This window comes from Carassius carassius, chromosome 27 (genome assembly GCF_963082965.1).
Source record: "Carassius carassius chromosome 27, fCarCar2.1, whole genome shotgun sequence".
Taxonomy (NCBI): Eukaryota; Metazoa; Chordata; class Actinopteri; order Cypriniformes; family Cyprinidae; genus Carassius; species Carassius carassius.
The window spans coordinates 16581760-16593045 of NC_081781.1; the positions used below are offsets into that span (position 1 = coordinate 16581760).

Here is an 11286-nt window from a genome sequence, read left to right on the forward strand (position 1 = left end):
AAACAAAGTTTAAACAAATTAAATTGTTGCCTTGACAACTAACTGAAAAAAATCTTATACATTAATGTTCAAGAAGTAATAGAATTACTTTTAAAAAGTAAATAAAAAAAAAGTAAACTAAAGCTATATAGCAATGTAAAAAAAGTATAAAAATGTCAAAAGCAAATAACAAAATTAATAATAAAAAAGTACTACAAACTACAAATAAAACTTGATATAAAAATAAAAGCTAATTAAAAATACAAACTAATATTATAATAGTGTATGCATTCTGCTACAATAACACTGTTAGAATGTATATACACAAAGTGTTTAAAACTCTTTTCAGATTTTTCACATTTCTATGTCCCAGTGTTACAGATGTCGAAGTTCAGTTAATAGTAGATATGCTAAAAAAAAATATGATCTTGAATCATATAATTTTTCCTTGCCAATTTACAGCATGCTTTCCCCACTAATAAAACTAATTTGCTTATTTTTTTCCCCATGTACTCATTTATATCTTCATAATTTGATGTGATCTTCAGTACGAAAGATGGTTACCACAGCTGGTATATGCTCTCATAATCATAATCTCATTAAGTCAGCTGGAAATTTGCACATACCGAGTATATGAATCAGGTGGTGGCCGTAAGCAAGCAAACAAACAACTCCATGCTTTCCAATCTTGTCTATGATGTCACCAGCCTGTCATGTGACTGGTCAGTCCTGCGGTGTGACGTGTTCTGAAGCAGCCAGATGGTGCTAATACTGAAGAGGGGGGAATTAACGTAGCCCTCACTAGTGTCGTTGTCTTCAGCTTTGCCATATGGCTTGTGTGGTTTGTCCTAGTCCCGCTGTATAGCTGGAATGTGGTGGAGGGGGTGGTGGGGGGGCAATGGTCTGTCACCTCATATTATCTCTTATGAACAGGGGCACAATGGGGCCAGGAGGACAGTATGTACTCAGGCAGGCTATAATCACACAGCCGGCCATCTGCAGGTATGGCTGCTCAGACGGTTTGTGAGGCCATGCGGTCACTCAAACAACAGAATGAGAAGCTTCACACTGTCACACTTAAATGGTTCAAGCTAATCCCCATGGGACAAACACCCTTTGTCTGTGTTTCAGTGTCATCTGACCTGGGATTATCTTTTTTTTGTTGCTGTTTTGTTTAACATCAAGTGTAGTGCATCGAACTTTGACAGGATTTCATTGGTTTCCATTAACTATACAGTCTTCGATACCAAAGAAAATGGTTACTTTACTAACAATTACTTTTCTTAAAAAAAAAAGACTATTTCTTTGTCACAGAAAATACATTTTAATCTAGTGGAGGTTTTAAAGGACTTTTGGACACATTCAGGTTTTCATCCAAATGCCCAAGTTTTTTCCCCAAAATGGTCTATTTTATAATGCTCTGGAATCAAAATGAATGCTCAATCTCTCTCTCTCTCTTTCTCTCTCTCTCTCTCTCTCTCTCTCTCTCTCAGGGTGAAAAAGCTGACAGAAACGCTGGCGACAGTGCAACAGTTGGATAAGAACATGAATAACCTTCGCTCTTGGCTCACTCACATTGAAGCTGAGCTGGCCAAACCCATTCACTACAGTATCTGCCACAGAGATGAGATCCAAAAGAGACTGACTGAGCAACAGGTCAGCAAATCATAATTTTTAAAAAATGATATATAGGAGATTTAATGAGCTGATATACCGGATTGTAGATTAGTAAAAGTGTGTATTGTCTTTTAGGACTGGAACATTTTTATGAAAAAAAAAAATGTATGCATAAACTCTGAAAGATTCTGCCAAGGCAACAACTTATTCCAGATATATGTGACCCTGGAGCACAAAACTTAAGTTGCTGGGGTATATTTGTATCAATAGCCAACAATACATTGTATGGGTCAAAATTATAGATTTTTTTTTATGCCAAAAATCGTTAGGATATTAACTAAAGATTATGTTCCATGAAGATATTTAGTAAATTTCCTACTGTAAATATATAAAAATTAAATTTTTTATTGGTAATATGCATAGCTGAGAACTTCATTGGGACATTTTTTTTTTGCACCCTCAGATTCCAGATTTTTTAAATGGTTGTATCTGAGCCAAATATTGTCCTATCCTAACAAACCATACATCAATGGAATTTATCAATTAAAAAAAAGACCCTCACCTGATTGCTTTTGTGGTCCCGGGTCACATATTGTCTGAAAACAATCCTCAATATAATTAGGTTTTCTTATCAGGTGAATTTGTCTTGTTTGAGGAATGTTGTGATTTTGTTTTCAAAAATACTTTTTAGGGGATTTTTTTTAATGAATCAACATTTCGATTAATTTTTAAATAATTATTAAACATTTTTGTAATTGAAATGAATTATTACTCTTGCATTATATTCAGTCTAGGGCTACACGATTAATTGAACTCGATTAATCGCGATTGTCATGCACATTTAGTGAGTAAAGCCAGTTCTGTGATTTGCAGTAAATCTCCATCACCTGCTTTCAGGTGGATCAGCATTTACTACACATAGCCATAGTTCTCTGACAAGCTATGCAAAATCGCATTCATAATCGCAGACGATATAATTCTAGGATTATGAAATCTAGGGAATGGTTCGCGATAGTGACAGCTGTTTGCGTATCTTCTCAATGAACTGCTGTACGGCGCTGTGTATTAAATGCTGCTATCTGAAAGCACCTGAAAAAAACATTAAATAACAAATTTTAACATCATATTCAGTTCATAATGTCTGTCGAGTGTTTTAAAAAAATCCTTCTGTTAGATGATGTAGCTTTTTAAACCGAATAATAAAGGAAGACGATATTTTATTGTATTATAAGCAGTGATCAAATTTATGTTGATTAGCATTTCATTATAGATATACTTAATTATGATGAAAATGATAAGAACTCTGATAAACCATATATTGCCGTAGTCTTGTGTTTATTATAGTTATGTTGAATCAATGAAAGCAGGTAAATCTTCTGTTTATTCAGCTGCAGTGGGTTTCTTCTTCAAGGCATATTTGGATTTTCAGCACGAGAGCGACCTTTGGCCTTTGGATGGAGATTTAATGCTGATCACAGAACCGTGCTTTTCTGAAAGATACGCATGATAATCGCAGCTTCTGCCTAATTTATATTTATTGCCTTTGCGATTTAATTTTGATTAATTGTGCAGCACTAATACAGACTGTTTAAAGGGCTAATTCATTTAGCTTTTATTTAAACAGGGTACATCTGAAAACATTTTGAAATAAGAAAAAGGAAAAGGAACCCTTTTTGACAAAAACTTAAACATTCACTATGTACTTCTGATTTGTCAATCTTACCGACTTTTAACAAATATTTTTTACATATACTACTTGTATTATAACAATACAAAGCTGGTTGAAAATAAGCGCACTTATCTTTTAACTGATAAAGTGACATGTACATCTTTAACATGTGTGCATGTTTAGGACCTGCAGCGTGACATCGAGCAGCACACCGAGAGAGTGGCGTCTATGCTCACCCTGTGTGACGTGCTTCTGTGTGATGAGGATGCCTGCAGCAGCGATGGAGAGAATAACTCAATTCAGCAAACCACACAGCGCTTGGACCAGCGCTGGAGAAATATCTGCTCCATGTCTCTGGACAGAAAGCTGAGGTATGACTCCAAGAGATATTGGTAAAAGTTTGTTTTGCGTGATAAAATGTTTAGATGTAATGCCCTGTAACCTCATCAAACATAGATTATGCTTTTGAGAAAGATGACATCTATATTTAATAAGTGTAACATAAATTACAGAACAGATAAATTAATGTATTTTAAAGTTCACACATGCACATTGAATATTTAAGTATTAAATTGTTTATTATTATGATTTACATCAATGTCATTTTAAATGTAGATTTATATAACATTAAACTATTTGTTTTTTAATACTTATGTCTGTTTACAGGATTGAAGAGACATGGAGGCTGTGGTGTAGGTTTCTGGAGGATTACTCTTCCTTTGAGGACTGGCTGAACAGAGCAGAGCGCTCCGCTGCTGAACCCAATTCATCAGATGTCCCGTACACTGACGCCAAAAAGGAACTCCAGAAATATGAGGTTTGATTCCAACAAAATGCTTTACTAAGAGCCTTTGAATGGCTGTGCTAGTGGACCATTATGTTTACATCATTTAGTGCAAGTCAAATGTTTAATCCTGATGTTTTAGGAACACGATCAGTGCGATTAAGGGGATATCAGATTCCTCAAGCAGTCATCTGTGGCCTGTCAGCCGTTTTTCATTGACTGAATGTTTTAGTCATTTATGCATGACTTCGGAAATGTTAAAAACACACTATATGCATGGAAATGCAGTGTTAAATGAGATCTTTTTGAATATCCAGTATACAGTAATAGCAGATTCATGGTCATAGTTAGAAGTGTTTGATTTGTTGTTTTAGATTTTCCAAAGGCAGGTACATGAGAGCCTGACCCAGCTGGAGTTTATTTATAACCAGTACAGACGACTGGCATGGGAGAACCGCGCCGATGCAGCTAGCAGACTCAGGGCCATGGTGCATCATGGGAACCAGCGATGGGACACGCTCCAGAGGAGGGTGGCTGCAATACTGCGCAGACTCCGAGTGAGGAGACGGACACACTATTTTTTCCGTGTTATCTGTGCATTTATGTTTACTTGAGTGCATAATTGAACATATTTTTCTCATTTAGCATTTCACAAGCCAGAGAGAAGAGTTTGAGGGAACCCGTGAAAGCCTCGTTATCTGGCTGAAAGAGATAGAGCACCAGCTAACCAATGTGGAGAACTGCTCAGAGAGCCATCTCCAAGACAAGATGAAACAGCTGAAGGTTAATAAACAGTGTTTCCTTTAAATGAAGAAGTTTAGTCTATAGATATGAAAGAGTAAATGATGACAGAACTTAACTGAACTTTCTTACTCTCCAGAGTTTTAAGAAGGAGATCACTCTGAACACCAACAAGATTGACGCTCTGATTGTGTTTGGGGAGGGTCTGATTCAGAGGAGCTGTCCTCAAGACGCTGTTGAGATAGAAGATGAGTTAGAGGAGCTGCACACGTACTGTCAAGATGTGTTTGGCAGAGTCGCCCAATTCCACCAGCGCCTCACCAGCCTCCGTCCGGTATTATAAATGCTCAAATGTTTTTACGTTGTGGTTTTATATGTATTTGCTTATTTTGAGACCCTTTTGAACCTTTTTGTGAATTAGCTTCCTTGAAAAGTGTGTTAATGCTAAACTATCATTCAGAAGTTTAGGGATAGTAAGGGCTGCCGAAAATTCAGCTTTTTTTTTAATAGAAAAAAATATATACATTTTAATAATTATTTTACATATGAGCATTTGTACTGTTAAGTCTCTTAGAGACTTAAAAAATAATTTTTAAAAATCCCTAAATTTCTTAAAGGGTTGTATATATATTTCTTTATACTTTTAAGAGTATAAATCCGAACTAGAATTGTGCTAATAACTTTGTATATGGGTGATGTTATAGGAGTATGAATGCATGAATGACAGTATTTTCTCTTTGAAGCAGCTGCAGGAGCAGCTGGACGTCTTTGATGGTGAACAGTCCAGAGGGACACAGGGCACAGTCTCCTCCAGCCAGCCCTCCATGTGTCTGTTATCGCCACCTCAGGAGCGCTCAGGCCGTGACACCCCCATGAGTGTGGATTCCATCCCTCTGGAGTGGGACCACACCGGGGATGTTGGCGGCTCTTCTTCACACGATGAGGAAGAGGATGCTGCTTTCTTCTCTGCCCTGTCAGGTATGGTCACGTTTACTGTTGTTCAGCAAAATCCAGTCATTTCAACAGGAGTCCACGTGTTTGGGAATTCTGCGTGAAGGTGAAAGATTTTGCAATGGGTTCAAATTGGTCCCTTGGTTTCATCATGTTGACCAACAGAATGCTGCTTGGTTTGAAAAGTAACATCTTCAATGGGCCGTTTTATCTGCCACATTTCTCAAAAACTTGATAATTTGACTACACATTTATGTTACGTGACTTTTTTGAGCAACTTGATAAAGCCATAAATTATATATTTAGCTGTCAGATTGAGACTTTTTAACCAGCTCTTGCCAGTTTTATGTCCATTGGCACATCGTCTGAGACTGAGACTTTTTCCCAGGGCTCTGACTGCTGGAAGGGGTCTTCATATTACTGGTTTAGCCATTCATCTTCTCTCCCTCCAGATTTAGAGGTGACAGAAATCCCAGAATTCTCATCTGAGGTGACAAAGTCGTCTTTGGGAGAGCCTTTAGTAGGCCTCAATGTCCCTTTATGTGCACTTGGCTTTAGTTGTGCATTACTGCAGAATCTTATTAAATTTTTTTGGTGCATTCACATCTGTTAAGTTTCTCTTTACTTTCTTTCAACATCATTCTCTCTCTCTCTCTCTCTCTCTCTCTCTCTCTCTCTCTCTCTCTCTCTCTCTCTCCATCGTATCTTGTTCCCATATCACTGCCGGTATGCTTATGAATAGACTGGGTTTGCTGGATCATCAAAGACCTGGTATTTTTCTTGTCAGCACAGAACTTTCTCTCTCAAATCAAAAGATGCAAGCGTCCTCCCTTCACCCTGTTCTGCTATGTGCTCTTATCATGAAAGACTTGGGCCCGTGGGGAGATTCTGTTGGGAAGAGGAGGCTTGAGAGCTGGGCATGTCCAGATCTCAGGGAGTATAAGAGAGGGCAGAGGAAGGTTGCGTCCCCTCCTCTCACATGGCTCAGTGCACCTGCTTATCCCCCTCTAGAGCTTTCATTATCACGCAGAAGATAATAACATTCATTTATCTAAACCGCACACTCTTGAAGCTTTGCTCATTACTGGAGGAGCATACACATGTTTGTGTGAATTATTTATTTATTTTTTTCTGAAATCCACTTATAATTGTTTTTCATTGCAATAACATGATTATTTAACATTTTCATGACAGATTTGATGCTCTCTTATCCTTAAAAATAAATGGTCTGGTTTTGCCCCTCTGCTTAAAAAAAAAACAGCAGTTTTGCCTCTGAAATGTGTAACACAGCTTTGGTCCATTAGGACATACTGTAGGCTGTCGATTTACTTTTGGATTCAATATAGTCAACTTCACTATCCTACAATAACAGCCTCTGTCAATTTAATGTCTGATTCGATTCCTCGTGATCCCTGCAAAAGTGAAATAATTCCACTTCTTGTGTCCATTTCTGTCATCAGCCCAAATGAAGTACTGTAGCCGGTTTTGAGCACTGACTTAAATCTCTCTCTTTCTCTCACAAACTCATAGCACAGAATTGGCACTTTCAAAACACACCTGAAAGGAAATGCTTCCAGCTGGACTCCTCCACACCTGCACATGCCAGCACACCTTTTAAACAAGGCTACGTGAGTATATACCCCTTCCTACTTAATCCAGCACTTTCATAAACACCAAATTTGCAAGTTGTCTTTTCCTCAGGCAGACTTTGAAAGCTAAGACGTATAGTTCCAACATGAAGGGTGATCGTTGTGCATGTGTGATGTGTTTGTGCACTGTGCAGGTCCAGCTGATGTCTGAGTGCAGCGGCAGCATTAAGAGTGTGAAGCGGGTTTCTATGACCCTGGATGAGGAGGAACAGCAGGAAGAACAAGGCCTCACTGGCCTCAAGACTGCAGACAAGCAGTCAGGTACGGACACTTTGTCCAACACAGAGGGGGAAATGAGGATGTTTGTCTGGTACTCGTCCTGAGTGAGTCATGTAATAAGACTTTTCACAAATAGCCGGGTACAGGCACTGACGCAGATCTCATGTGCATGGGACTACTTGCCATTTCACTTAGATGAGTCTAAAAGCATGAAGGCTTCTTATTTATCAAAAATAGCATAGAATTAAATTTTCATGCCACCTCATGGATGGATGAGTGGATGGATACATAGTTGGATAGGTGGGTAAACAAACGGATGTATCCATAGATGAATGGAGAAATCGGTGAGTTATTGGATGTGAAGTTGGATAGGCAGGTAAATTAATGGATGGAGGATGGATGGATGGATAAGAAAGGTAGATGGTGGCTGGATTAATTGATGGATGAGTGGATGGATACATACTTGGATAGGTGGGTTAAAATGATGCATAGATAGTTGGATAGATGAATGAAGAAATGGATGATAGATGGATGGATGAATAGTTGAGTAGATGGATGGATGGATAGATAGCTAGGTAGACAGAAGAAGATAGATGGGTAAATTGGATGTACATATGCATGGATAGATGGGCTGTAAATAGGTAACAAGACAGATGGATAGGTGGATAAACTTATGGACTAATGGAAAGTTGGATAGACTTGGATGAACTGATGGGTGAATGAGTGAATAGATGGAAAAACTAACTGATTAAAGTGTTAGTTAACCCAAAAATGAAAATTGTCATTTTCATCAACAGAATTCAGAATTTTCATTTTGGGGTGAACTATCCCTTTAATGAATTGATGGATAGATAGTTGCATAGCCAAATTGAGGAACGGTTGGGTAGATGTGTAGATATAAAAAGAATGGATGAATTAGTTTATAAAAAGAGGGACAGATGTGCATATATGTATCTTTTTCACTTAATGAAGTTCATGTTCTCTGCAGGAGTGATTGAGCGCTGGGAGCTGCTGCAGGCTCAAGCAGTTAGTAAAGAGCAGTGCAGCTCCAGAGACCCCCAGCAGCTGACCTCTGACCTGCACGACATCACTTCCTGGCTGGACCGGGTCACCCCTGAGCTGGACAAACTGCAAAAGCCTGAGACTGCCGTCAGTGTCGAAATCTTAGAAGAGAGGGTCAAACAACTTAAAGTGAGCATCAAAGTTACATCCGATCTTTTAGATTATTAATACAGAGACACTGGAAAAGAAAATATATTGTCTTCACACTCTAATTTGCTCCACATTGCACAGGAAATGCAGAAGACATTTGCTCGCTACAAGACCCTGGTGCTGTCTCTGAACCTGGGTGGGCGAGAGCTGCAGCAGAGAGCTACAGAAGGAGCACCTGAGCTTCAGCAGGGTCTGGGCAGCATGAATCACCGCTGGACAGAAGCTTGTGCGGGACTAGAGGGGTGGGAGGACAGTCTGCGCACTACCCTAGGACGCTGTCAGGTGAGAGATCTGTCAAACTTTTATACAAACCTCACTGGAAATGCCACATGAAACTTAAACTCTCACCACTGACAATCTGCAATCATGTAGGAGTTCCATGAGACGGTCCACTCTCAACTGCTATGGCTGGCCCATGCAGAGAGCAGACGCTACACCGTGAACATGAACGACCCCTCTGTGCAGCCCTCCATGCTTCAGGAACACAGGAACACCCTGAAGGTGAGTCAGAGAAACCCAAACCAGAACATCATCAGCTTCTCCATCAAGACTGACCTCTAGCTTGTGTTGTTATCTGTGTGCCGCGCTCATGTTTTGCACCCCCTGGTGGCAGGATTTGGCAGAGGAGCTGCAGGGCAGACAGAAGCGGGTGAGCTCCCTGCAGGAGATCGTCTCTGAGCTGCTCCCGGAGGCTGGTGGGGAGGACAGCGCTGAAGCCCAGGAAAAACTCCACGTCATTGGAAGCAAACTAAGACTACTGTCACGTCAAGTCAACCAGGATCTCCAGATGATTGAAGAGAGATTGGTAAGAGTGTTTTGCAAAAAATTCTTCATCTGTTTAAAAATGCTTTACAGTAAGTGAAGTGACATTCGGCCAGGAGTATTACTTCATTCCAAGACATGGATGAATGATTTTCATTTAAACATATAACCTCCTTATGAGCACGTTTTGTTAAAAAAGGAACTGTTTATGAAAATCCACAAATGGTTCCTATGGGATGTTCTTTAATGTTTCATTGATCGAGGGGGTGGAGCTTAGCCTAAGATCAGTTAATAATCAATTAACAATAATCAATTATTCATCATATCCTTGAACATTTTTAGCCCTCAGAAATGCATTTAAAATAAATACTCATACATAATCTAAAATTCTACAACAATATTTAGCAGCACAACTGTTTTTAACATTGATAAATGTTTCTTGAGCAGCAAATTGGCATATTAGAAGGATTTCTGAAATATCATGTGACACTGAAAACTGGAATAATGGGCGTTACAATATACTGAAATAAAAAAAATTATATAGAAATAAATAGTTGTTTTAAACTGTAATATTTCACAATATTATTGTTTTTTTCTATTTTGATTACATAAATGCATACTTTCAAAAACCACAAAATGTTAATATTTTTAGTTTGAGAGTATTTTGCCCATTCCACCATATCAACAAATATAATTAATTAAGAGGCAGTTGCTGTCATATATAAATAATATTGAAAAAAAAAATGTATATAACTTATCATTTAGAGCAATATGATCTGGTTGAGTAGTTTTGATGTGTGCTGAATTCCTGTATGTCATGCGTTTGCAGGAGTCCACAACCGATGCTTCAGGAGACAGGAAATCAACACAAAGCTCTGGGTATAGTGGCACACACATAAACCATTAAAAAAAATTTCCTTTTATTTATTTTTTTATATTAAATAGTATAGAATGTTATAAAAATATATACTATTTAAGCCAAAAATGCATGAACACAGTATACATATGCATTTATGTTTCAGAGAGTTATTAAAAAGATTTTTGTTTCAGGTCAGAGCGTGACCCGTCACCTCAGCGCTCATTCTTCTATCGGGTCCTGCGAGCGGCTTTCCCTCTGCATCTCCTGTTCCTCCTGCTGTTGGTTCTGGCCTGCTTGGTCCCTCTTTCTGAAGACGACTACAGCTGCACCTTTTCCAACAATTTTGCCCGCTCTTTCCACCCCATGTTACGCTACACCAACGGTCCTCCTCCCACATGAGTCTCTCGTTCAATCAACATAGCCGTTTTCATTACTCAAACATGCCACCTCTCTTTTCTCCAAGCAATATTTTAACGGTTGTGTTTATATAATTGGTTTTATAGTATTTATTCCCCTTTGAGAGCCATACTAAGAATTTATTGCTGTAAAGAAAAATATCATTGAATGAGCCTGAATGTAAATCACCGTCAATTTTTGGAAATCTATATAGATTTAAGCACATCATGCACTGATTAAAGGTAGTAAGATTGAAACTGGAAAAGATTGACTCTTCAGCCACATTTTGTGATGACATGATGGATGGCTGCCATTTGTTTAGAGATTACGTGGTCTCCTTTTTAAATTTGATATGATCTGAATGAACTGTTCATATTTGCAAAGCCCAACACAAATATATATATATTTAAAAAATGTCACATGCACATGGAAACATTTTAATACACCC

The 11286-nt window shown here is 38.5% G+C and overlaps 1 protein-coding gene across 1 annotated transcript in view; it reads left to right on the forward strand.

Moving 5' to 3' along the window:
• LOC132107422 (nesprin-2-like) overlaps window positions 1-11242 on the forward strand; it is an 85845-nt gene extending 74603 nt beyond the window's left edge. The window contains exons 86-100 of the mRNA XM_059513629.1: window positions 1473-1635; window positions 3449-3636; window positions 3932-4082; window positions 4424-4606; window positions 4695-4832; window positions 4930-5124; window positions 5537-5768; window positions 7272-7369; window positions 7525-7651; window positions 8598-8800; window positions 8903-9103; window positions 9194-9322; window positions 9435-9626; window positions 10413-10462; window positions 10634-11242. Of these exons, the coding sequence (XP_059369612.1) occupies window positions 1473-1635; window positions 3449-3636; window positions 3932-4082; window positions 4424-4606; window positions 4695-4832; window positions 4930-5124; window positions 5537-5768; window positions 7272-7369; window positions 7525-7651; window positions 8598-8800; window positions 8903-9103; window positions 9194-9322; window positions 9435-9626; window positions 10413-10462; window positions 10634-10841 (2458 nt within the window). The 3' untranslated portion in view covers window positions 10842-11242. The remainder of the gene's footprint in view (window positions 1-1472; window positions 1636-3448; window positions 3637-3931; window positions 4083-4423; window positions 4607-4694; window positions 4833-4929; window positions 5125-5536; window positions 5769-7271; window positions 7370-7524; window positions 7652-8597; window positions 8801-8902; window positions 9104-9193; window positions 9323-9434; window positions 9627-10412; window positions 10463-10633) is intronic.
• The last annotated feature ends 44 nt before the right edge of the window (window positions 11243-11286 follow it).